This window comes from Toxorhynchites rutilus, chromosome 3 (assembly GCF_029784135.1).
Source record: "Toxorhynchites rutilus septentrionalis strain SRP chromosome 3, ASM2978413v1, whole genome shotgun sequence".
NCBI lineage: Eukaryota > Metazoa > Arthropoda > Insecta > Diptera > Culicidae > Toxorhynchites > Toxorhynchites rutilus.
The window spans coordinates 269553985-269580754 of NC_073746.1; the positions used below are offsets into that span (position 1 = coordinate 269553985).

A 26770-nucleotide genomic window follows, 5' to 3' on the forward strand; every position below is an offset into this window, starting at 1 on the left:
TAACAAGATGTCATTTAAATACCTACGCAGAAGAAAGTTTTAATCTCCAAAACAAATGAAGTCGATCAAGTTTGATATCAGTTTCAGTCACCACCACAAAAGAAATCCCGAAAGTATGATGACGGGAATTGCTTTGAAAACATATGTTATCAAGCGCGCACAGTTTGTCCAGATTTTTATGCAACAAGTCAGACCAGCAGAAAAGGTTTGGATGAACTTTCTCCCAACGACATTGGTTGATTATCGCCCTCTGATTCATTTCCATACCTTTAATCGGCACTGTGAGAACCAATCGAGTTTAGTTTCTATTTTATTTCATTGGCACCCATTAATTGATATGTTGTTTTTCATTCTATTTTGTTGATTTTTTCCCACCGTGTCAAATGAAAACAGAGACAGCACAAAAAACGCATATAAGCACGTATCACTAAGCGTTGATCAGTGACTATTCGGATCCAGGAGCGTTTTGGCGCGCCAGTGTGGAACCAATTAAAAGTTCCATGTCATATCATAGTTACTGTTTTGAATCAGTTCGACCTCGCGCTTTTTGGCTGGCTGTCGTCATTCAGTCCTACAACCGTAGTTTTGTGAGTTCGTCTTGCTCAGGATAACAGTCTCCCAGACCGCGTGTTTACCTCTTGCGGGGGAATACTTTCCCGAAACGGTATTCACATCACATTTGTAATTAGTATTGTAAGCAGAATGAAAAGTGTAATCCCACTGGCGCTGATATGCGCATACGTTGTAAGAATGATTGACGCTGTGCCCAGAGCCGAGAATACCGCTGGAAGTGAGTGAATTTTCAGATTATGATAATGTGAAGTTGTAATTACCTCGGCGGGATTGTTGTTTGTTTCCAGGGCAGGGAGGGTAAAGTTTTAATTAGCTTGGACTGTTTCGGTGAAGCTCTTGCGACGCGGCGGTCCTCAGCGATCGTAATAATTGAGCTGCTATGCGATTGGAATGTTTGCAAACCACACTAGCTATGTAACAGCTCAAAATCTGCTCGCATGGCATCGATGATTTTAATAAATTAGCAGTGAGTAAATAAAAAAAAGAGCGGCTTTAGTGCTTCTGTACTTCTGTGAATTTATGTTCAGATAGAGCAAATTCGAAAGATTATAAAACGAACAAAATCGACGCCCATCGCTTCATCGACTACTTGAAGAAGATTAGGATTATGAGCTATGTTAAAGTGGTATTAAAATGGGTGAACGAATAGGTTGCTCTGGAATTAAAATTGTCTTATCGAGATGGTAGGATTTACCCGAAAGATGGAAGAAATGTACAAAGTGATAGAAGAAATTTTCATTGAAATAACTACTAATACTACTAATAACCAACTCGTCTTAACACGTTCGTCGCACCGTCGCTCAGATCTGAGTGAGGAAGGTTTGGTGTTCTTTGGAAGTTGAGGTTGGAGTTGGAGTTCTTTGGAAGATGAGATATCTTCTTCTTCTTCAATGGCACTAACGTTCCTAGAGGAACTTCGCCGTCTCAACGTAGTATTACTTGCGTCATTTTTATTAGTACTTAGTTGGGATTTCTATGCCAAATAACACGCCTTGAATGCATTCTGAGTGGCAAGCTCTAGAATACGCTTGATCACAGTGCAAGTCGGAGGAAATTTCTTTGACGAAAAATTCCCCCGACCAGAACGGGAATCGAACCCGAACACCCGGCATGTTAGTTATGACGGTAACCACTCGGCCACGGGTGCACGCAAGATGAGATATTTGACGTATGAAATTTCATACGCTGAGCCGATACAGTATCAAAAATGGAAATCATTTGAATATCGAACAAAACGGTTTTATTTCATAAAATTCAACTTCAATAACCATTTTCATGGTTTATTAGCACTTTCGTGTACTGCCGTTCTACGCATAATTGTCCCACGGTTCATAGGGAATGCATAGAACATAGTACAGTTATGCATAGAACGGCAGTGTATCGGATTTAGTATCTCTGAGTCTGGTACCGGAAAAAGCACTCCGAAGGGGGCAAATCCACATCACACTTCAAGCAAATATACCTCGTACATCGGTTGTAATACGCAAACCTTCGTTGAGTACCAGTTCGATTCGTAATTATGAAATTATTCATTCCGTCAAACCTAACTTCCGATGACTTCGAGTGTTTGGGCTTGATCTGCATGAACTCGATCCTTGCTGGATTTACGTCACTCATAGAAATTTAAGGTCATTTTTTCCCAGTGTCTGGCTCTCCGCTTCTTGCTGCTGTCCGAGGAGCATTCTTGTGATTGGCCTCGTTCAATGTTGCTCTCGACATTCACTTGTTTGCCAAAACTGGAAGGGCCGTCCTCCGAGTCACTATCTCCAGCATTCACATCGCTGTCTCCACCGCTTCGGGGCACGATGATAAAATCAATATTATTTGTTGACACTAGATTTTCGAAAGCGTCTTCGTCCAAACAATTAGATAATTATACAGCTCCTCCGGATTATAGGGAAGCTGATATATCCTATTGAGAAAAAAATATACAAACAGCGTATGAAATTTGATACGCTCAAAAGTAAACATAGATTTTTTTGCGGTTTCATTATTTTCTTCGGATTTTTTTGCTAGATATCATTTTTAACACTCGTCTAGTAGTGTTGTGTCACAGATTTGAGCAATTTAGAATCCTTTAAGAGGTAAAACTTTGATAAATTTATGTTTACTTTCGCGACTCCATTAAACTCGAACTTTGGATTTTTAGATGATGATATGATATGTAATAAAGCTGGTTCACTAATTCCGAAAGGTTTTTAAGTTCCATGATCCTGTGGTCATTTAGTTTTCGGAATCAGTGTCCATCATAAATTTCGCTGCAGTGAAAATATTACCGCATTGGAGTGTTGAGCAGGGGGCTCAGGCAGCGCTCAGAAAAAGATGTGTGTGTTTGTGCTGTGTTTTTGTTTATATTTTGAGTGAGCGGAAAAGTGTGTACTCTGCCTTTGTGATTCCAAAGGCAATGAATGTTTTTTTAATTCTTTAATTGAGTGAGATTTCTAAGGAATTTTATACTTGTGATAAATGTGATAACTCTATCGTCTTGTTGCGCTCATTTGTGTTAGTGTGCTCTCTGCCCGACGCGTGTATACACATCCATTTTTAATGTCACAATCAAAGGAAACATCGACATGGATGGGCTAAGCGTGCAGTGGTGTCAGATAAGTTTGATTTTTTCCATGCGCACATTATTTAAATTCTTTGATTGTTTAGTTTTAGTTTAGGTTTCCCAAAAATAATTTTCCGCCTTCGGGACTGAAGTTCGATAATGAGTAGACACGAAAAATAACGAAATACATCACAGGTCCGATTAATGTTAGACGAATTTCCTCGGTTACTTTATCAAGTTTCCCAAGAATGTTTGATGAATGTTATGAATATAAGATTTTCGGGATTTCATTTCGACGAGTGGTCGACAGTTCGCGTTAACATAATCACATCACTTACCTCAGTGAATCCTGATTCATACCTCTCCCACTAACAACTATCCCTTCCATGATATTCGCTAGGGAACCACGCTATAGACGCGACCCTTCTGGCCTTCGGGCGGTGAATATCATACTAACATTCCTTCCCTTCCTCTGGTGACTGTAAGGACGTGGCCGGCGTCATTATTGACCGTTTAAAGCTTGAATCGCCGAAAATTGCACAACGAGAATGATTTGCTAGTCCCAAGCGTCATTCTGTGCGTTCTTTGTGCAATTTGGTTGGTTCAGGTCAATCACGGAGAGCAACTACGAACTGTACAGTCTACCCAAGCTCAAGCTCCATTAAACTCGAACTTTGCATGCTTCAACACACAACAAAAGAACAAAAATGACAGATAAAATGACACTGACACAAAAAACACTCTCGAATTGTTATGTGGTATCATTTGAAATGAGCTTAACACTTTAGTTTCATCAAAAACAGTTTTTCAAAAACGGGCATTTTTGCGTATTAAATTTCATACGCTGGGCACTAATGGGTTAACCCTTTTCATAATTTTTCCACAAGTTAAAGGTGAACGTCTTCGGCTAGGCCAACTTACTTCCTTCTGTGGAGCACATGTTGAGTAATCTTTCACCATAATTATGCAAAAAAAAAGTCCAGAATCGATTATTAAGGAACAATGGATAGATTCGGTAGAGGAACTGGTACAAATTCGTTACCCCATGAGTAATTTGGTACCCACCCGGATCTCCGGCGGTAATGCGCGCATTCTGGTGAATAAAAAAAAGTGTTCCAGTAATGTAGTACTAAACGTCAGATGTCAAAAACCCAAAAAAAAATTTTTTTTTAATTTCAAGTTTTGTTGTTTTTGAAATCTCGAAAATTTTTCATGTGCGTCTTTTGAAAAATCATTAAAAATCGAATAGCGAGCCGATTTTAAATATTAAAGCTGATTTGGATCAAGAAATTGATGTTCTTTAACGAATTCGAGTAAGTGTATCGAGATTTTAATCACAAATTTCATAGATTTCATTCCAAAGTGAAAATTCGGTATGCGGGTAATTTGGCACCCCAATGTAAACATAGTGTTGATTATACACTATGCTAAGTATTGTATGCCCATGCAGCAACTACGCTTGCGACTTTTGTAAAGGCTTTTGATTCGTTTTACTTTTTTAGTTAGAAATAAATCGAGATGAAATTTGTTCACTTTTTCTTGAAAAAATCGTTTTTATGTTCCTCTTTGTTTTGCATGCTTTTTAGTCCAATTTGAGTTAATTTACGTAAGATAGTGTACTTCACTTCTATTTTGTATGAAAATGTCAAAAAATCCATTTTTCAGTGATTTCAGAAAGATTCTTTTGAAATCGCTTGCGGGGAAATATCCGCAATAGATCCCTTCATAAGCTGGCGTAATATGAAGAAATTCCGAGCATTGGCCAATGGGGTACCGAGTTTGTACCAGTTCCTCTATTGTTTTTTTTGTAAGTATTGTGAAAAATCATTGTTTTCCATTTATTTCTCTGATTACTGTTTAGCAGTCTTCCGAAAAACACTTACACATGTCCACGCGATGTGAAAATTCCATGTTTTTGTTTGAATTCGAACATGATTCTCGCTAGTGTTGAGTGTCTATCCCCAACACGAACAATGATACACAAACATAGACATGTGAAAACAAACACGATGTTTATAATTCAAGAACATCATGTACAAACATATCACTCGATGTCGCAGTATTCATTGCTTTCGTTTCGTTTCGTTTTCATACACGGAAAGAAATTATTCATCTCAAAACATTTCTTCGTAGAATACTTTTTCACAGAAACGAACTTGAAATTTAATTCGCATTACAAAAATTACATGAGCTGAGAGGCCATGAGTTCATACATATTTTGCAAGTCTGATTAAATAATCCTTGGTTTCGTGCAGAGAAACATTCTCTGAATAGGAAGAAGCTTTCTATGAGAATTTTTTTGCGTGCATGTTGGCAATTAAAGTCTGGGGAACCGACTGCACAGCGAGCGACGTCGTACAAATGCTGACCAAAAAAATAAATACCCAAAAATTAGTCTTAGATGCATCCTTCAGCGGCACACAGCAGAACCTGCAGATAAATTTCAGCGGCTAAAACACTATTAATTTCTCGATGTTATCACAAACTGAATGAAGGAAAAAATTAAAAGCTACACTTACACTGCACTGCATATGCTATGTGTGCATGCGATTGCATCATCCTTTCTTCTCCTCTTCTTCGCTCGTTTTATAGCTCGGGTCGCGTTCGTCGCGAACAAGCAGTATTGGCCATTTGTATTCAAAGATCCAGCCAAAATGGTTGCTCCCGTGGTCGAGTGATTAGCGTCACGCCTAACATGTCACTGCTGAATAATTGTGGTACCTTATATTCGATTAAAATTATAGAAATATTGTAATCAAAATTTGTTGTGGTTAACTAAACATCTACCACGCTCTATTCAATTTTAGTACTTGTTCAAATAGCTAATAATAGCGAATGATACATGAATTCAATATATAAATTGATGCGTGCACTAAATAATGATATCAATTGTGAAAAACTCTGATATTAATCGACGTTTATTTTGTTCAGAACAGATAAAGAGGTTTATTTTATTTGCCCAATATTTTAGACGAAGCATCCATTGTCATGATAGGAAAGCATTTTCTCCATGTCAACATACCAACACACCACGCGTTGAGTGGTGGTGGTATGGTGTCCGATTCGCTTCTTCTACTCTACGCACTGCACTGCACTGGGTGAAAATGCAAGAGAAACTGTACATCATGTTCGAACATCATGTGAAACATTGGGATTAAACATCGTATGTCCAAACATACAACGAATACAAACATGTCACATTTTCAAACATAGGTACGAAAAAATCATGTTTGTATTCAAACACAAAACTGCGAACAGCAGCGTGGACATGTTTATCCCGGACGCAGTGTTTTTTGTGAAACACGGAAGACTGCTGTTTAGTGTACCGACAGACAATTTGAGCCGCAGAAGAAACACAACCGAATCGCGCTGGACGACGAATGAATTAAAATTAGCAGCACCATCTCAGTGAAACTTTGTGGGTAAAGAATAGTGGTAGAAATCTCAAAAAAAAAAAGTTACATGAGGGTTTAGACCGAGACACTATAGGATAGTTGACGTAGGATTACGCCAGGCTATTTGTTTCACACTGATTTTGGATATATTTAATACATTACATTATTAAAATTTTTCATAATTTTGTGGTCGATCAATTTGATTATTAAGTATTGTTCGTTCACTTCATAAATGGTACAATCCAATGATGATAATAGAAACATGGTCATTAGTCATTTAACAACACCTAATAGAGAGCTCCTACGTTTTGTATGGATAAAACAATAAAAAATTATGAAATTTTCGCTTCAATCCAATGACAACTCAAATCGAATGATCCATTCTCGCAAAAAAAAAACTCGATTCTTTGTGACAAATATTTTTGCCGCGGCTGCTACTCGAATAGATGTTATTTTGTTACTCTTTCGGATTTATTTTATTTCTGGTGTAGATTGTCCAATGCTCGCAATAAACTGATTGTTCCTCGTTATTGGACCACGCCTTCTATGCAGTTTTGACTGACTAATGAATCACAAGGGGCGGGGGTTGCGATAAAAATTATCTCATTGACTTCAATTTGATATGTCGTTCATATGAATCGGTCCAGTAGTTCGAAAGTTATGAATTTTTCATTTCTGGAAAAGGGAAAAAAATGATTTTTTGGACAATCGGTTACCTTTTAAAAATCATAACTTTAAAACGAAAAAAACACTCTCTGATTCTCTGATTTTTGGATATATTACGTAAAAAAACTCAGTTTTCAGGAAAAAATAATAAAAAATATAGCGCTCTTGGGCCCGAGACCATGAAAACCATAAAAAACAAATACAATCAATAATTATGAAAAAAATGTAACAAAAATGTGTAACAGTTCAAAAGTTATGAATTTTTGAAAAAAGTCATTTTAGGAAAAAAGAGGAAAAAGTTGATTTTTCGAACCACCCAAAAATGGAAATGGTCACCCTAATGAAAAAATAAAAAAATACGGGAACAAAATTATAACTTTTCACGAAAATCTGAGAACCACTAAATCAGTTTAACATGGAATGGCTGATTATTATTATTATTATTCACTTTTATTCATCGGACTATTGTCTACATGAAATGACTTAAAATTTTAAAATCCTCATGCTCCTAATTCGTGAGAGAAATTGAGCAGAAAATTCGCCAAATTCAAACAAATCTTCGACAGTCGTAAACCTTCGAATCATAGCTGTGAGTGGTTTATTGTATCCGAAGACCGTTCGATGACATTATGCAGGTTTTAAAATCTATAATTGAACACAACAGAAAAAAAACGACAAGTTCTCGGTTTTCATATTTGTGACATATGCAACGCACATCGGCAGAAAATCGAACATCAAACTCATATTTCAATACACCGTGCCGTATTCTGATTTATACAGTGTGGAGATGCACTGGATGTCAGAGCAAAGATTGATTTTGCGAATTGATCAATCAGAATGCGGGATTTTCGTTTGGATAACGGTTGAAATTTTTCAATTGTTCGATAGTTAGTTTCATTTTTTTTTCTTCGTAATCAATTGGTATCGAGTGGCCAAATCGATTGACGCAAAAATTTTATAAATCCAAATCGTTTTTCATTTTTTCCCTATATCATCCAACGTCAAAAAAATCTGACGGCACAATTTTTTTTCTTAATTTTTTAACAAACTTTTCTTACTCAAAAACTGTAAGATCTACAAATTTTTATCAAAGAATGAAGTTTAAGAAATTGTTTTAGTTTTCATTAAAAAATCTCATACAATGGATTCTTTTTTTATGCGATTATTTGCATGGGTTTATTTTACGAGATTTACTAGAAATTACAAGAGTTCTTGTAAACACACTTTTGGCACCGCCTATCGTCGCCTCGTTGGGAAAAGAAATCCTGCGGATGTGGCTGTGGCAATCTTTTTTACGCGATTTTCTCTCGATTTTTTTTTTGCGCGCACGCATCAAACGCTCAAAAAAGGAATTCAGTTTACCAGAACCAATAAGTCATCCATACTTCGGAAGCAGGGTTCTGCTATAGGGGAAGAATTTTTCTAACAAAAACTTTTTCATGTTTTCTTTGAAAAAAAAAATACAATTAATCCAAATTTTGTTTTGATCCAAGATAGCGATATAGTGTATTCGGCAAAGTTCGAGATAATATTGAAATATGTACTATTGTCGAAGAAGTGAACTTTCTATCTCTTATAGTTTCTGTAATATATGTCATCGGCAATTTTTTTGACGTACGACTACGTCTTTTATTTCTATATACAGCCATTCCATGCCAAATCGATATAGTGCCTCTCAGATTTAGGTTAAACATGGTGGTTTTTCTAATTTGAAGTGTTCTTTTCTATTTTAGTCCGAAACCGGTTTGAACTGGTTTGGCATGGAATGGTTGCATACGTAATGAAACACAAAATATGTTTTTATTTATTTTGCGGAAGACACCACTGTGGTGTCGCTGTACGACATAGTGTTCGTAACCTCATTGGTTGCGAGTTCGCTTACTAAGCGAACGATCGTGAGTTCAAAAGTCAGGGCCCTCAATTGACCATCCTTGTATTGTTATAGAATAACTACGTCGACGCAACAATCATCAGCGATGGAGATCGATTCACGGCCGGAGTCCTGGTCTCCATATACGCTCTGCTTGTAACAAAAACTAGAAGTGGGTTATATCTGTGATATAACCGCAAAGTAGACGCAGGACTACCGCTGGCTATGTAATCATTTGTTTGAAATTGCATTTGAATCAAATTTCAATTAATTAATGAATAATTATTTCCAGCTAGCAGACCCGGTGGAATTCGTCCCTTCCGGAATTATTTTGAAAAAAACGTTTTTTTGCTCTAACTTTTCTATTTCAAATTCTACTACAAACTGTTTTCGGAATACGTTTAGAACTTACTAATACAAACATTTTGCGATGCAGAACTTGTCAATATCTCAACTTCACCCAATGTTATTGATATTTCTTTCCAAAAAACACGCTCTTTTCATTTGTTTGTCATTCTTTCTGGGACAAACATAAAAATGTTTGTTGACGGAATTTGAAAGAGTAGATTTCACTCTATATAATATGTGATTTCCAAAACTATGTTTTTTTGTGTTTGAGTGAAATTGAAATCATGAGTTTTAGGGTAAAAAAAAACATTTATAACTTTGATAAGGACTAACATATTGACAAGTTCTGCATCGCAAAATGTTGGTATTGATAACATCTAAAAGTCGTATGCAGACAGTTTTGATGTACAGGGTTTTCCAACTTTAAATTCCGAAAGTAAATTGAAATAAAACACACTTAGAATTTCGATGAAACTTTTATTTCAAATTAAAGTTTGGTTTATGCCATTATGTGTAAAATACAACATCATTCAAATGTCCACCTAGGGCTTCCTCGCACACCTTGATCCGGAACAGGTAATTTTCGATGACTTTTCGGCACATATGGGGCGGTATCTCGGTCATAAATTCACGAATGTTGTATTTCAAATGTTCAAGAGTTTGCGGAGAGTTGACATAGACACGGTCTTTCGCATAACCCCACCAAAAAAGTCTAGCGGGTTCAAATCGCATGATCTGAACGGCCAATTGGCATCACCAAAACGCGAAATTATGCGTCTCTCAAATTTCGTTCGCAATATGGCCATGTTCGGTCGTGTTGTGTGGCACGTGGCGCCGTCCTGCTGAAACCACATGTCATCCGTATCCATATCTTTAATTTGTGGCAAAACAAAATCGGTTAACACGCGGCCATAGCGCTCACCATTCACAGTTACCGTCTCGCCGTCCTCATTTTCAAAGAAATACGGCCCGATGACTCCACCAGACCATAATGCGCACCAAACAGTGACTTTTGGCGGATGCAATGGCCTCTCAACAATCACGTGTGGATTTTCTGAGCCCCATATACGGAAATTTTGGGTGTTCACATAGCCACCGAGCTCGAAATGTGCCTCATCGCTGAAGAAAATTTGATGCGAAAATTCAGCATTTTGCTGCTGTTGTTCGTTCGCCCAATCGACGTATGCCAGACGCATTCCATGGTCACCACGCTCTAATTTTTGTACCAGTTGGACTTTATATGGATGTAGGTGCAAGTCCAAATGCAAAATTCGCCACAATGATGTGTTTGACAAGCCCAATTGCTGAGCACGCCGTGGAATCGAAACATTCGGGTCATCCTCCACACTGGCAGCAATAGCAGCAATATTTTCGGCCGAACGCACATTACGATGATGCACAGGTCTCACAATATCTGCTACGGATCCAGTTTGTTCGAATTTACGCACTACATTAGCGATTGTGTGCTCTGTAGGCCGTCCATGACGACCAAAATCCGTCCGTAATGCTCGAAAAACATTTGCCGGTTTTTTATCATTTTTATAGTATAATTTAACAAAATTAACACGTTGTGCGATGCTAAAACGATTCATATTGTAAAATAGCAGACATTCAACTAACGATATGACGCTTTGGTTGACAGCTATGTCAAACGGTTGTCAGCGCAGGGCTGTATACTTTCGGAAGCCCGAAATGGAAAATCCTGTAGAATTTGAGATATAAAAGTTAAAGCAAAAAAAATCGTTTTTTCATGGTTACCGTATTGCAACATAGATGGAAAGCGCTAAAAACAACTTTGTGGGAGATTTTTGTTCTTTAGATAAAAACTGTCTTCAACAAAGTTGTTACATATAATAGAACGCTCATTTTTATGTTATCAAAAATAGGGTGATCTAAATTTTCGATGAAATAAAAACTCTAACTTTCTTATCTTTATAGATAGAGATAAACATAGTTGGACAATGTTGTAGCCCCAGTTATTTTAAACAACTTTGTGGAACAAAGCTTTTTTGTATCTTTTAATATAATCGATTTAGCGCTTTTTTCTAAGTTGCATGAGGGGGATCATGAAAAAAAGGGGTTTTTTAGCTTTCACTTTTATATTTCAAATTCTACATCAAAACTGTCTTCGTTTGGCTTTCAGAGTTTATCAATTCCAACATTTTGCGATGCAGAACTTGTCAATATCTTAATCCTACTTAAAGTTATTGATGTTTCTTTTTTACCCAAAAACTCATGATTTCAATTTCAATTTACTCACACACAAAAAATAACATAGTGTTGAAAATCGTACATCATGTAGAGTGAACTATGCTCTTTCAAATGCCGTCAATAAACTTTGTTTATATTTGCCCCAGAAAGAACTACAAAAAATTGAAGAGAGCGTATTTTTTGGGAAGAAATATCAATAATTTTGAGTGGAGTTGAGATATTGACAAGTTCTGCATCGCAAAGTGTTTGTATTAGTAAGCTCTCTAAAAGTCTTCCGAAGACAGTTTGTATGTAGAATTTGATATACAAAAGTTAGAACAAAAAAAAACAGTTTTTTTTCATGGTAACCCTAGCGTAATTTGGAAAAAAGCGTCATATCGGTTATTTCAAGAGATAGAAAAACAAATTTGTTCTACAATGATGGCTCAAATAACTGGGACTACAACATTGTCGAACTATATTTACATCTATCTATAAAGATAAAAAAGCTAGGTTTTTTATTTCATCGACAATTTTGGTCACCCTATTTTTGATAACATAAAAATGAGCGCTCTATAGTATGTAACAACTTTGTCCAAGACAGTTTATGTCTAGAGAATAATCGTCGAGCTCTAAATGCCAATTTCCACTTAAATACACCTCCTGGACCATTGTGCATTGTAATACATCTTTCTTTATTCAGATATAATTTTCGCTAAATATTCTTGATTCTCGCAAAAACATGTTTCTCCGTTACATCAAGTACAACTAATACAACTGGTAACATGTTGGAAGTAAATTTTCATTCATAATTTTTATTTTACACCTGAGAATCACTTTCGCTTCACACTAACGGAACATGAAGCAAACGCGAAATCCAATTGGACTAACAACAATTTCATTTTGGAACACACGGGAATTTTTTTTTTCTCTCGAAACGTTTTCTCAACATTTATTTACGGACAGGGACGAATACAACAAAATAAAGACAGCTCAAATCGGACCATTCCTTTCTCTGGTAACACATTTGGCCTTCCATTTTCATTTACAAAGAAGATTGCTGAAAGTTTTCCTTGGTAGTGTGTGAGTGGATGATTATGAGTTGGTGGTCTTGAAAAGAACCGTTGGGTTTGCGTGGTTTTGCGAAAGCAACTGGTGAAGTTTGATACATAATTCTATTTCGTTCTCGCGAGAATAATACACGAGAGTTTTCATGACCACTCCACGCGGAAGCAGAATAGAAACTGATGCTCTTGGATTGAAGTGCTTTTTTTGACCAATAAGCGACAATCATATAATTCTTTGCCATTTTAACTTTTGAATGAAGTCATCGTCATACCACTCCATTCCGCCGGTAAAGAGGTATTAACGTTCAAAACCTTGCACTACAACGTCATTCTTTCGTTTTCGAAACTTTGAACTTACACCCCACTACAGAAATGAAAGACGTAGTCCTACGCCAAGAAACATCGGGCTGTTGTGCTACTAATAACACAACAATGCTCATATCAACTGTCTCCGCTGTTCGGTCTAACTGGACAATGGAAGAACATAAAGAATACTCTTACGCCTAAATGAATACTGTGTGATTTGCAATGTATAGATACCATAAACATGTAACATTTACACGAGTAGATTTACTCAACTCTGTTGCAGCTAAAATGCTAATGAGCCCAAATAAATAAGAAAATGGGGGAAAAAAGGTTATAATTTTAATAATAAATAATAAATAATAACTATATAATATATAATAAAAAATAGTAATAAAAATATAATAATATCTTATGACGAACAATTGAAGAATCTATTTTATGTCTTCAGTGGCATATAACGCTAGCTGCACAAACCCCAACCAGGAAGCCGGCCGTTGCGTGCATGTTCGAGAGTGTAAAATAGTGCTCGCCGCCCTGCGAAAGGAAATTCTCACCGATGTCGATATCGCGTTCCTCTACCAGAGCGAATGTGGCAAACTGGAGCGGAAAACACTAGTCTGCTGTCCGAATTACTCCATTACCCATCAGCAACCCGAATATGGTCATCCGGGTAGGCCCATAGGAAGCCATGGGTCTTTTGGACATGGCAATAACGAACATGGCTTTCACGGTAATCACGGAAATCACGGGAATCACGGGAATCACGGCAGTCACGGCAATCACTGGAATCATGGCAATCCTGGCGACCAACAACCGAACACTGGTGGCAACAGTGGGGATAAGTTGGATCAGTGGAAGCTACTGCCCCAGCCTGGGGAGTGTGGCACTCAGCCAAGTTATCAGTTTTTCGGGGAGAATGTGACGAAAATTGACGAACAGCCATGGACGGCTTTGGTTCATCTAGGCAATATGCGTGAGTGTTTCGTAATCAATTTATGAATCGAAGGATTGTTAAATTTCAGAATTTGATTGCAGCGTATGAAACTACATTCAAATGTGGAGGAGTACTTATCAGTTCTCGTTATGTTCTAACGGCTGCCCACTGCGTAGTTGATTCGAATGAATGGAGCAAGTTAGTGATATCAATCTGACGCCAGAATATTTAATTGTTTTAATTCAATTTTTCAGTCTGACCATTCGTTTGGGTGAGTGGGATACCGAGTCCACGGTCGATTGCGTTTCGATCGAGGATTTCAGTGAGTTTTACTGCGCAGATCCGGCAATAGACGTGTCAGTGGAGAAAGTCATCATTCACGAGCAATACTCCAGCCAGCATCGACCACAACTCAATGACATCGCATTGCTGCGGCTGGTTAAGCCGGTCGAAATTAGCACATGGATTAGACCTATCTGCTTGCCAGAGCGCCCTGTTTTGGCGAAGGATGCCGAGCAGATCTTCACACTAGCTGGTTGGGGGAACAACGGATGTGGTGAGTTAGTATTTGTGCATTGTCGAATCTATTTCGCTCTGAAAATGAACCCCAACGATTCTAGGTAACACTAGTCGCTACAAGGTTCGCTCCAAATTGAATGCTTTGAGTCAGGATCAGTGCAAGGCAAATCTACCGGCGGGATTCCGCAAGGCCTATGACTTCCTGTGCACAGTTACTGTCAACGATGGTGACAAGTGTCATGCCGATTCGGGTGGAGCGTTGACCAGCACAAGACATGTTTCGGGCTTTGGAGTGGTCCACGAAGTCGCGGGAATACTGAATCACATGAAGGAATGCGACGCTGGTAGGTCGACGGCCATATTCGCCAACGTTGGGCGTTATGTTGAATGGATCGTCAGCAAACTGCAGGAGTGAATGAATAATAAATTAAAACTGTCACAATGACCTGGTCTTTTCGTTCATTAGTTGCTTCGAAGCGATAGTGTGCATTTGTGAATTATTGATCATTATTATTTCGTGCAGAAGAAGAGTGAGGAAATGTGTTGGACGGTAGTTTAATCGTTGACCGTCGTTATTTATTCAGGCATGAAATCCGTTCAATGGCACACACAGCGAGTGCTAGCAAATTGTGAAGCTCTGTATTGAGGAATAATCTATTATTTGCCTCGCTTATAACCTTCTGGGGTTAATTATTTTACCCCCCTATTTATATTTTTCGGTGTGAAAATTTGTCTCTCTAATTATTCTAATTATATTCGTTTCAATATTGGTGTGAAACTCTAGTAATAGATTTTTACAATCTTCTCTTGATCCCTATTTCTTATTACTCAGTCAGGGTCGCATATAGTATCTTTCTTCACCATCTACTTCGTCCTCGAAAGTACCAGATTCATCAGTAAAAAAATTGATTTTCAATTCGAAATCCCTAATCCCTTTTCCATAGTTTACATTGAAGATTAAAAAACTTCAATAATGTGATCAGTCAGAGTAAACCAAGTACAGTTTTTGATTTTCTAAAAAAACTATGTTTCAACGGCAAACGGGTTAGGATGAGTTTCAAAAAAGAGTACTTGCAGTAAATGAAAGACCACAGTTGAATTTAAAATCGATCATAAAAAGATTATTAATAACAATTTTTTTAGCCTCTGGCACTTGGTTCACTCTATCTGAACAAGATATAATAATATATTCGACTAACTTTTTAATAACTATGACTTGTCTGAGATTTTGATTTTCTAAAAAAACTATGTTTCAACGGCAAACGGGTTAGGATGAGTTTCAAAAAAGAGTACTTGCAGTAAATGAAAGACCACAGTTGAATTTAAAATCGATCATAAAAAGATTATTAATAACAATTTTTTAGCCTCTGGCACTTGGTTCACTCTATCTGAACAAGATATAATAATATATTCGACTAACTTTTTAATAACTATGACTTGTCTGAGAAGCATATACATTGTGTTTAAAAATTCCTTCCATATTCAGGTTGTCAGAAAAACATGGCTACTCTCTAGTCGCCATGGTCGTATGCATTAGGTCCACTCTATTATCAGGTCAGGTCTACATACTATTATCAGTTTTTGCTGATTCGTCACAATGAATTAATGCCATAAATCTGATTGTTTGCAACATAAGTGTGATCTGATAAAAATGGAATGTAGGTTAAGAAATTCTTGATTTTTTATGACTTTTAACTGATTTTACTTATATTTGTTACTTAGTCCGGTCTGACTTAACACCGACCATACATTCTTTTTATTATTATTTCCATATTATCCAAGTATTTCATTCCTTTCCGGTATCTTTTATCATGATATGCAAAATCCAATGACTAATCACCATATCTCGGTACCACTGGTGGAGTGAACAAACGATACCAAATAATCGAACTAAACGGCCTTTTTTGGGGCCCCCAAATCGTGATCAAAGTGTTTAATCATTCATTTCAAACATACTCTAAATCAATATGCATCAAATAACTTATTGTAATCCTACGTCAAAAAATGGTTGCGTCCGAGACACGACCGCATGTGTCTCGGACACAACCATTTTTTCTTTTTTTCCCTCAGGAAATACCATTGGCGTTGTGGATATGTTCAGTATTGTTTACAACAGCCCATTTTTATATGAGGCTTCTAGTTTATAGTCTAGATCAGCGGTACTCAACCTTTTTTTCAGAGGGGCCACAAACACGTGTTAGTCATAAAGTCGCGGGCCGCAAAAAAAAGGAAGAAAAATAAAGTGGTGTCCAAGATATCACCGTATTGTTAACGTAGGACTACGAAAGTATGATCGGCGAGAAACAAACATATTCAAAAATAAAACTCTTCATACACACTTCTGGTAGCACTGACGAGGGCCGATGAACCAATGCTTTCATTGAGTAAGGGGTGTGAACGTTTCGTGAAACAATAAAACAGCATTTTTTTCAATTAATTCCCAAAAATAGATTTTGGCCTAGAGTGGCACTTAAACAATAAACTTGCTGAATATTCAAATAATTCTCTTAGCAAAATTACATTACAGACATTCAAAAAAAAACACTCAGAACAGCAACAGAAAATTCGAACCGAATCGAATGTGTGGTGGGGTGGTAGCGTCCACAGTAACTACTGCTAATCAAATTTTCACCTTTAGTTTTCCACCGAAGAACGTAGGTCTCACCGTTGAATATTATCTTATTCGCATTCGCCTTGAAATAAGCTGCCCTTTTTCGCCACTTTAGCCCGGAAATAATGCTCGCATTCACGATGATTAAATGATCGATCGGAAAAAGTCACCAATAAGCAATTGGAGATTTATCAGTCATACTGCTAGCGTCCAGACGCCATCGGCAGCGAAACTTTTCAAATGGTCTTTCTCAATGCCGAGTGTTTAGTTGAGTTTTCCAAATTGGCCTTTTTTTGAGGCTACAGACGAACGAACTGAGGAAGTCTGAGAGTTTGAGCATTTTTATGACTCTTCAATAATTCAAAACATTATTATGATGATTCATGATTCATTCTTGCGGTAACAATACACATGATTTGTGCTCTTGGATTGAAGTGCTTTTTTTGACCAATAAGCGACAATCATATAATTCTTTGCCATTTTAACTTTTGAATGAAGTCATCGTCATACCACTCCATTCCGCCGGTAAAGAGGTATTAACGTTCAAAACCTTGCACTACAACGTCATTCTTTCGTTTTCGAAACTTTGAACTTACACCCCACTACAGAAATGAAAGACGTAGTCCTACGCCAAGAAACATCGGGCTGTTGTGCTACTAATAACACAACAATGCTCATATCAACTGTCTCCGCTGTTCGGTCTAACTGGACAATGGAAGAACATAAAGAATACTCTTACGCCTAAATGAATACTGTGTGATTTGCTATGTATAGATACCATAAACATGTAACATTTACACGAGTAGATTTACTCAACTCTGTTGCAGCTAAAATGCTAATGAGCCCAAATAAATAAGAAAATGGGGGAAAAAAGGTTATAATTTTAATAATAAATAATAAATAATAACTATATAATATATAATAAAAAATAGTAATTAAAATATAATAATATCTTATGACGAACAATTGAAGAATCTATTTTATGTCTTCAGTGGCATATAACGCTAGCTGCACAAACCCCAACCAGGAAGCCGGCCGTTGCGTGCATGTTCGAGAGTGTAAAATAGTGCTCGCCGCCCTGCGAAAGGAAATTCTCACCGATGTCGATATCGCGTTCCTCTACCAGAGCGAATGTGGCAAACTGGAGCGGAAAACACTAGTCTGCTGTCCGAATTACTCCATTACCCATCAGCAACCCGAATATGGTCATCCGGCTAGGCCCATAGGAAGCCATGGGTCTTTTGGACATGGCAATAACGAACATGGCTTTCACGGTAATCACGGAAATCACGGGAATCACGGGAATCACGGCAGTCACGGCAATCACTGGAATTATGGCAATCCTGGCGACCAACAACCGAACACTGGTGGCAACAGTGGGGATAAGTTGGATCAGTGGAAGCTACTGCCCCAGCCTGGGGAGTGTGGCACTCAGCCAAGTTATCAGTTTTTCGGGGAGAATGTGACGAAAATTGACGAACAGCCATTGACGGCTTTGGTTCATCTAGGCAATATGCGTGAGTGTTTCGTAATCAATTTATGAATCGAAGGATTGTTAAATTTCAGAATTTGATTGCAGCGTATGAAACTACATTCAAATGTGGAGGAGTACTTATCAGTTCTCGTTATGTTCTAACGGCTGCCCACTGCGTAGTTGATTCGAATGAATGGAGCAAGTTAGTGATATCAATCTGACGCCAGAATATTTAATTGTTTTAATTCAATTTTTCAGTCTGACCATTCGTTTGGGTGAGTGGGATACCGAGTCCACGGTCGATTGCGTTTCGATCGAGGATTTCAGTGAGTTTTACTGCGCAGATCCGGCAATAGACGTGTCAGTGGAGAAAGTCATCATTCACGAGCAATACTCCAGCCAGCATCGACCACAACTCAATGACATCGCATTGCTGCGGCTGGTTAAGCCGGTCGAAATTAGCACATGGATTAGACCTATCTGCTTGCCAGAGCGCCCTGTTTTGGCGAAGGATGCCGAGCAGATCTTCACACTAGCTGGTTGGGGGAACAACGGATGTGTTGAGTTAGTATTTGTGCATTGTCGAATCTATTTCGCTCTGAAAATGAACCCCAACGATTCTAGGTAACACTAGTCGCTACAAGGTTCGCTCCAAATTGAATGCTTTGAGTCAGGATCAGTGCAAGGCAAATCTACCGGCGGGATTCCGCAAGGCCTATGACTTCCTGTGCACAGTTACTGTCAACGATGGCGAAAAGTGTCATGCCGATTCGGGTGGAGCGTTGACCAGCACAAGACATGTTTCGGGCATTGGAGTGGTCCACGAAGTCGCGGGAATACTGAATCACATGAAGGAATGCGACGCTGGTAGGTCGACGGCCATATTCGCCAACGTTGGGCGTTATGTTGAATGGATCGTCAGCAAACTGCAGGAGTGAATGAATAATAAATTAAAACTGTCACAATGACCTGGTCTTTTCGTTCATTAGTTGCTTCGAAGCGATAGTGTGCATTTGTGAATTATTGATCATTATTATTTCGTGCAGAAGAAGAGTGAGGAAATGTGTTGGACGGTAGTTTAATCGTTGACCGTCGTTATTTATTCAGGCATGAAATCCGTTCAATGGCACACACAGCGAGTGCTAGCAAATTGTGAAGCTCTGTATTGAGGAATAATCTATTATTTGCCTCGCTTATAACCTTCTGGGGTTAATTATTTTACCCCCCTATTTATATTTTTCGGTGTGAAAATTTGTCTCTCTAATTATTCTAATTATATTCGTTTCAATATTGGTGTGAAACTCTAGTAATAGATTTTTACAATCTTCTCTTGATCCCTATTTCTTATTACTCAGTCAGGGTCGCATATAGTATCTTTCTTCACCATCTACTTCGTCCTCGAAAGTACCAGATTCATCAGTAAAAAAATTGATTTTCAATTCGAAATCCCTAATCCCTTTTCCATAGTTTACATTGAAGATTAAAAAACTTCAATAATGTGATCAGTCAGAGTAAACCAAGTACAGTTTTTGATTTTCTAAAAAAACTATGTTTCAACGGCAAACGGGTTAGGATGAGTTTCAAAAAAGAGTACTTGCAGTAAATGAAAGACCACAGTTGAATTTAAAATCGATCATAAAAAGATTATTAATAACAATTTTTTAGCCTCTGGCACTTGGTTCACTCTATCTGAACAAGATATAATAATATATTCGACTAACTTTTTAATAACTATGACTTGTCTGAGAAGCATATACATTGTGTTTAAAAATTCCTTCCATATTCAGGTTGTCAGAAAAACATGGCTACTCTCTAGTCGCCATGGTCGTATGCATTAGGTCCACTCTATTATCAGGTCAGGTCTACATACTATTATCAGTTTTTGCTGATTCGTCAGAATGAATTAATGCCATAAATCTGATTGTTTGCAACATAAGTGTGATCTGATAAAAATAGAATGTAGGTTAAGAAATTCTTGATTTTTTATGACTTTTAACTGATTTTACTTATATTTGTTACTTAGTCCGGTCTGACTTAACACCGACCATACATTCTTTTTATTATTATTTCCATATTATCCAAGTATTTCATTCCTTTCCGGTATCTTTTATCATGATATGCAAAATCCAATGACTAATCACCATATCTCGGTACCACTGGTGGAGTGAACAAACGATACCAAATAATCGAACTAAACGGCCTTTTTTGGGGCCCCCAAATCGTGATCAAAGTGTTTAATCATTCATTTCAAACATACTCTAAATCAATATGCATCAAATAACTTATTGTAATCCTACGTCAAAAAATGGTTGCGTCCGAGACACGACCGCATGTGTCTCGGACACAACCATTTTTTCTTTTTTTCCCTCAGGAAATACCATTGGCGTTGTGGATATGTTCAGTATTGTTTACAACAGCCCATTTTTATATGAGGCTTCTAGTTTATAGTCTAGATCAGCGGTACTCAACCTTTTTTTCAGAGGGGCCACAAACACGTGTTAGTCATAAAGTCGCGGGCCGCAAAAAAAAGGAAGAAAAATAAAGTGGTGTCCAAGATATCACCGTATTGTTAACGTAGGACTACGAAAGTATGATCGGCGAGAAACAAACATATTCAAAAATAAAACTCTTCATACACACTTCTGGTAGCACTGACGAGGGCCGATGAACCAATGCTTTCATTGAGTAAGGGGTGTGAACGTTTCGTGAAACAATAAAACAGCATTTTTTTCAATTAATTCCCAAAAATAGATTTTGGCCTAGAGTGGCACTTAAACAATAAACTTGCTGAATATTCAAATAATTCTCTTAGCAAAATTACATTACAGACATTCAAAAAAAAAAAACACTCAGAACAGCAACAGAAAATTCGAACCGAATCGAATGTGTGGTGGGGTGGTAGCGTCCACAGTAACTACTGCTAATCAAATTTTCACCTTTAGTTTTCCACCGAAGAACGTAGGTCTCACCGTTGAATATTATCTTATTCGCATTCGCCTTGAAATAAGCTGCCCTTTTTCGCCACTTTAGCCCGGAAATAATGCTCGCATTCACGATGATTAAATGATCGATCGGAAAAAGTCACCAATAAGCAATTGGAGATTTATCAGTCATACTGCTAGCGTCCAGACGCCATCGGCAGCGAAACTCTCCAAATGGTCTTTCTCAATGCCGAGTGTTTAGTTGAGTTTTCCAAATTGGCCTTTTTTTGAGGCTACAGACGAACGAACTGAGGAAGTCTGAGAGTTTGAGCATTTTTATGACTTTTCAATAATTCAAAACATTATTATGATGATTCATGATTCATTCTTGCGGTAACAATACACATGATTTGTGTCCTTATTGCCATTGCACGTAGCGCACTCAGTATGCATCGTGAAAATTCTTGTCGTGATGCGACCGGAGACTGTTACATATTTGTTTCCCCACCACCGTTATCTATTCAAAAACACTTCAACAACCCGTATATGTAATTCAATCACTCACAACCAATCTCCACATAACGGTATGTAAACCGACGCGATAGGTCCTTTTCAATATTTCGCTATTACTTCGTGCTTATTCTGAGAATGCATTCTGAGGCGAAAAATCTTGCACGTCCGTTAAACACGGTAGCATAAGGTTAGCCAGGGTGAGCATAAAATTTATAGTGCTTTCACGGCATGGATCAACCACTGATCAAATTTCGATGGGTTTTCAAGCATATTTATAGACTTTAGTTTATTTTAGATTTCAATAGTTTTTTTTCAATGCTGTTTTTGAGCTATGGAAGAAAGGTTTTGGATCAATAAGTAACAAACATCACTCATACACCTTTTATCTTTCGAAAATGATTGTCATACCACTTCGTTCAGTCGGCAAAGACGTATTTGCGCTCAAATCCTTGCACCCAAACGTAATGTTCTCGTTTCCAAAATTATGAACTTACACCCACTACAGATGCAGAAATTATGTGGTGCAAAAATACATAAACCCTCATTACCAGACGGCATGGAAATCGATGCTTCCACCGAACAAAATTCATCATCTGTGTGCAATATCTATCTTGAGTAAAGATGATCATAGTTTGAATTATAAAGGCTTTGAAATTGCACAGATTATTCCCCTCTAGCCTTGAGGAATACCAATTTGAAAAACTGAACTGAACTCTCGGTATTGAGAAGGGCCATTCAGAAAGCCTCGCCGCCGCCTTGCCGCTAACTGGATGATTGAGATCGCAAATAGCTTTTTTATCTAAAAAAAAAGAAAACGGGCGGAGGTTGAATCGCAATATTTTCTCTATCCACATTGTCCGTAGAACGAACACTACATTCGCAATTTATATCTCATGAAAACCTGTTTCTTTTTATTTGGCACCATTACTAAAACACGAAGTTCCACGTCAAAAAAATAGGTAATGATTGATTAGGTTCGTTATAAACACAAACAAAATTGTTTAAAATAAAGTAACACCAGATAAGCCAACCAAAAGAGACTTGCGGGCCACCCTTAGAGGGGTGACACCCATGACCATGACAAGTATATTATATTGAAATAAAAACATGATTTTGAATGAAGGTAACCGGATATTTTCTAACAATACAAGTCACTATGGAAAAGTGCACGTTATAGATTCTTTCTTAGTTTTTACTATGTTTCGTCATACTACATCTTTCATTTTTGTCCAGGGGTGTAAATTTAAAGTCTCGAAAACGAGGGGGTTACGTTCGAAGTACAAGGTTTTGAGCGTTAATAACTGTTTAAATGCTTCGAGAGCGAACTATTTTAATCTTTATAAATAGCTATTGCATCTAGAAATTTCATTTCAATCTCGATTGGTCTGCGGTTGACGCAGTGGCGTAACGTGACCGGGTGACACCCGGGGCGGGTGGTTTGGGTGTCACCCTCCAATCAAATCTTGTTATCAAGCCTTTGTTTACATTATCACCCGTTTAATAAAACGGGTGATTTCTAAGCGTTTGGTTTTTAATTAACAGAAATTTAATTATAGCGATCACCATTGTCAGCAACATAGTTTCTCATCTTCATCTTTAAAGAAGTACGTGCCAATGATTCCAAAGGACCCCAAACCGCACCAAATAATACATTTTTCGGGATACATTGGCAGCTCTCGTTTTATTTGTGTCTGCTCATGTGACCAAATACGACAATTTTGTTTATCAACGGATATGTTTATCAACGAATCCGTTCAACCAAAAATGTGATTCATCGCTGAAGCATTTTTAACACGTTGACTGCCACGTCAGTCGCCAGTGACTGACACCGAGTTTTCGCTCAGGCTGCGTCAGTCACCGATGACTGACAGTATCACATATGGTAATAAAGGTAATTAATATATGCATATAAGCTTATAAGCATTCCCTTTCGAACAAAAATACCTCTCACTACGATTAGAAACGATGGCCCTAATACGTTTAAAAATTTACATAAAGTCGCTATAAAACCGTGGCACTCAATGTGCAATGAGCATTGATTTTGATAACAAAATTCAATTATTCCTAAGTTTAATAATGAAATGTCAATGAACACTTGCAACTTTAGTTTTCACACATGACAAGAATTACTTGTGATCTGTCAAAACAGTGCATTGAAAAGCTAAACAGAAAAAAATCACGAACAACAAATCGTAAAATCATTCGCTATCCAACTCTTGACGAGTAAAGTTCAGTGTCGGTATTGTGCGTTGCCACTTTTGCTATTGTGCTATTGGTACGAGTGAAGGTCATTGCTGTCCGCTTTCGACCTGACCTTTTGTGAAGTGGAACGAAGGAACAAAGGAAGCAGCGCTCTTGCAGCGAGCCGGATTGCGGCTGTTGAACTGATTCGGCATAACGGGATCGCCATCGCGTGACTGTCGCAAACGGGATTCATCATCACGTGGCTGCGTAAGCTATTCTTGCGCTATTGTGTTGTCTCCGTAGCGCGTAGCCTCTGTCTCTCCCTGATTAGGGCAGTAGAGCGCATTATTGGAACAACTTATATATTAAGGTACACATATTTATTATTAATATTATTATTCAATTCATTTGTTCATTGTTTGATATTATTATAATTTTTTTTTTGCTATTTTTTTTTTAAGATTATTGTTAAAATCAATAATAATTTAGAAATAAGACAGAAATTTTTGTAAAATGGAGAATAGTGGAGGATCTCCAGAGATGGAGATCTCCGATAATGAATCTCATATAAGATCTGGGAAAAAACATAAACGAGTCCCTCATAAGGAAGATAATTCTTCTGGGGACGAATCCGCTCATCCTACCAAGCCCCCCTCTAAGAAAATTGCAAGCCTCCCTTCTCAACCCACTGTTACTTCCACTCCCCCTCTCCCATCATCGATTTCGCTTCCCCCTTCTGATGCTTCCGATCCAACCCAATCCTTGTCCTCGTCCTCATCCTCATCCTCGTCCTCGTCCTCGTCTTCCCCCTCTGTTGTCTCCGCTCCACGTGTCAGAGTTTATCCAGAAGATGCACCTGGAACTGGCCCTTGGGTTGTTTTCCTCCGGCCAAAACTGAAAGGAAAAAACCTTAACGTGATTCAGATCATGAAAGATCTGGCCAGATACACTTCTGTATCTGAAATTCGCAGGGTTAGACCGAACAAATTGCGAGTTGTCGTGAATGAACGGAAACACGCAAACGAGATTGTTGCTGATCAACATTTCACTCTCGAATATCGAACATTTATACCCTCCCATAACGTAGAAATTGAGGGGGTGATAACTGAAACGGGTCTGACGAGCGAACAAATAAAAGCAGAAGGAAAAGGCAAGTTCAAGAAGCTCCCCTCAATGGAAGTGAAAATCTTGGACTGTCGCCAACTCGGGAAACTTTCCCATGATGGGGACCAAACAAAATTTACGCCGTCCCACTCGTTTCGAGTCACCTTTGCTGGTGCCGCCCTCCCTGACTACGTTATGGTGGACAAATTGAGACTACCTGTGCGACTCTTCGTGCCAAAGCCCATGACTTGCAACAAATGCAAGTCAGTTGGTCACACTTCGGATTATTGTGCCAACAAGGAGCGCTGTGCCACTTGCGGAGAGCAACATGAGGGGAAATCCTGCAGTGCGACTGAGCATAAATGTCCATATTGCGGGGGATCCCCACACGAGCTCTCAGTTTGTGAAAATTACAAGAGTCGCTGGGAGAAACAGAAGCGCTCTTTGAAGGAACGCTCGAAACGCACTTTTGCGGATATTTTAAAGGGCGCTTCTCCACTGGCCCAACAACAACAACCAATCAACACACAAAATGTCTTCGCCACGTTGCCCGTTGACGAAATAGAAGCGGACACAGCTAACGGGGGCACACCGTTCATTTTCCAAGGGAATCCCCGGCGCAAAAATGTGACCACTCCCAAAGTTCAAGGACAAGCCCCTCCGGTGATACCCCCTGTTAGCATGCCTAAAAAATCGAGTGCAGCGGACAAGCAAAATCAGGTTCCTCCTGGTTTCCGTGGGAATAATTCACCTTCGAATGGCCCAGCACTCGAGAGGACATCAAAAACCCCAACTGTCCCTGTTATTCCGTCCAGTTCAACTTCCCAATCGGGATTTATAAAGTTGTCTGACCTTTTGGACCAAATCTTCAAGTGTTTTAATGTTTCTGACTCCATCAGAACCCTTGTCATCTCAATGCTTCCAGTATTAAAGACAATTTTGCAACAATTGATGCAAACATGGCCCCTCCTTGCAATGATTATCTCTCTTGATGTCTAATTCAAATAGAGAGGTCGGAGATATCACTGTTTTACAGTGGAATTGTCGTAGTCTTATCCCTAAATTGGATACATTCAAAATTTTAATTCATAACTACAATTGTGATGTTTTTGCTCTGTCCGAAACTTGGCTTTCTTCGCGAGATGATATCTCTTTCCACGATTTTAATATTATACGCTTGGACCGTGATGATAGATACGGAGGGGTGCTTTTGGGGATCAATAAGTGCCACTCATTTTTTAGAATTGACCTTCCACCTATTGGAGGGATCGAAGCTGTTGCTTGTCATGCAAACATCAGAGGCAAAGACCTCTGTATTGTCAGCTTGTATTGGCCTCCGAGAGCTGCGGTTAGCCGCAAACAACTTGATGACATGTGCTCACTCCTTCCTGAGCCACGATTGATCTTGGGAGACTTCAACTCTCACGGAACTGCCTGGGGGGAACAGTACGACGACAATCGTTCATTGTTGATATATGACCTTTGTAACAGCTTCAATATGACCGTTTTGAACACTGGGGAAACAACACGTGTACCTAAACCTC

At 38.3% G+C, this 26770-nt stretch overlaps 2 protein-coding genes across 2 annotated transcripts; both read left to right on the forward strand.

The window, feature by feature from the left end:
* Window positions 1–424: 424 nt before the first annotated feature.
* Window positions 425–14888, forward strand: LOC129775528 (CLIP domain-containing serine protease B4-like). The gene is made up of 5 exons (XM_055780367.1): window positions 425–790; window positions 13415–13939; window positions 14002–14098; window positions 14155–14456; window positions 14521–14888. The coding sequence occupies exons 1-5, from the start codon at window positions 703–705 to the stop codon at window positions 14832–14834; spliced, it is 1326 nt and encodes a 441-aa protein (XP_055636342.1). The 5' UTR covers window positions 425–702; the 3' UTR covers window positions 14835–14888.
* Window positions 14889–18012: 3124 nt separating this feature from the next.
* Window positions 18013–19695, forward strand: LOC129774226 (serine protease easter-like). The gene is made up of 4 exons (XM_055777934.1): window positions 18013–18547; window positions 18610–18706; window positions 18763–19068; window positions 19129–19695. Exons 1-4 carry the CDS (start codon window positions 18013–18015, stop codon window positions 19130–19132), a joined length of 942 nt encoding a protein of 313 aa, XP_055633909.1. The 3' UTR covers window positions 19133–19695.
* The last annotated feature ends 7075 nt before the right edge of the window (window positions 19696–26770 follow it).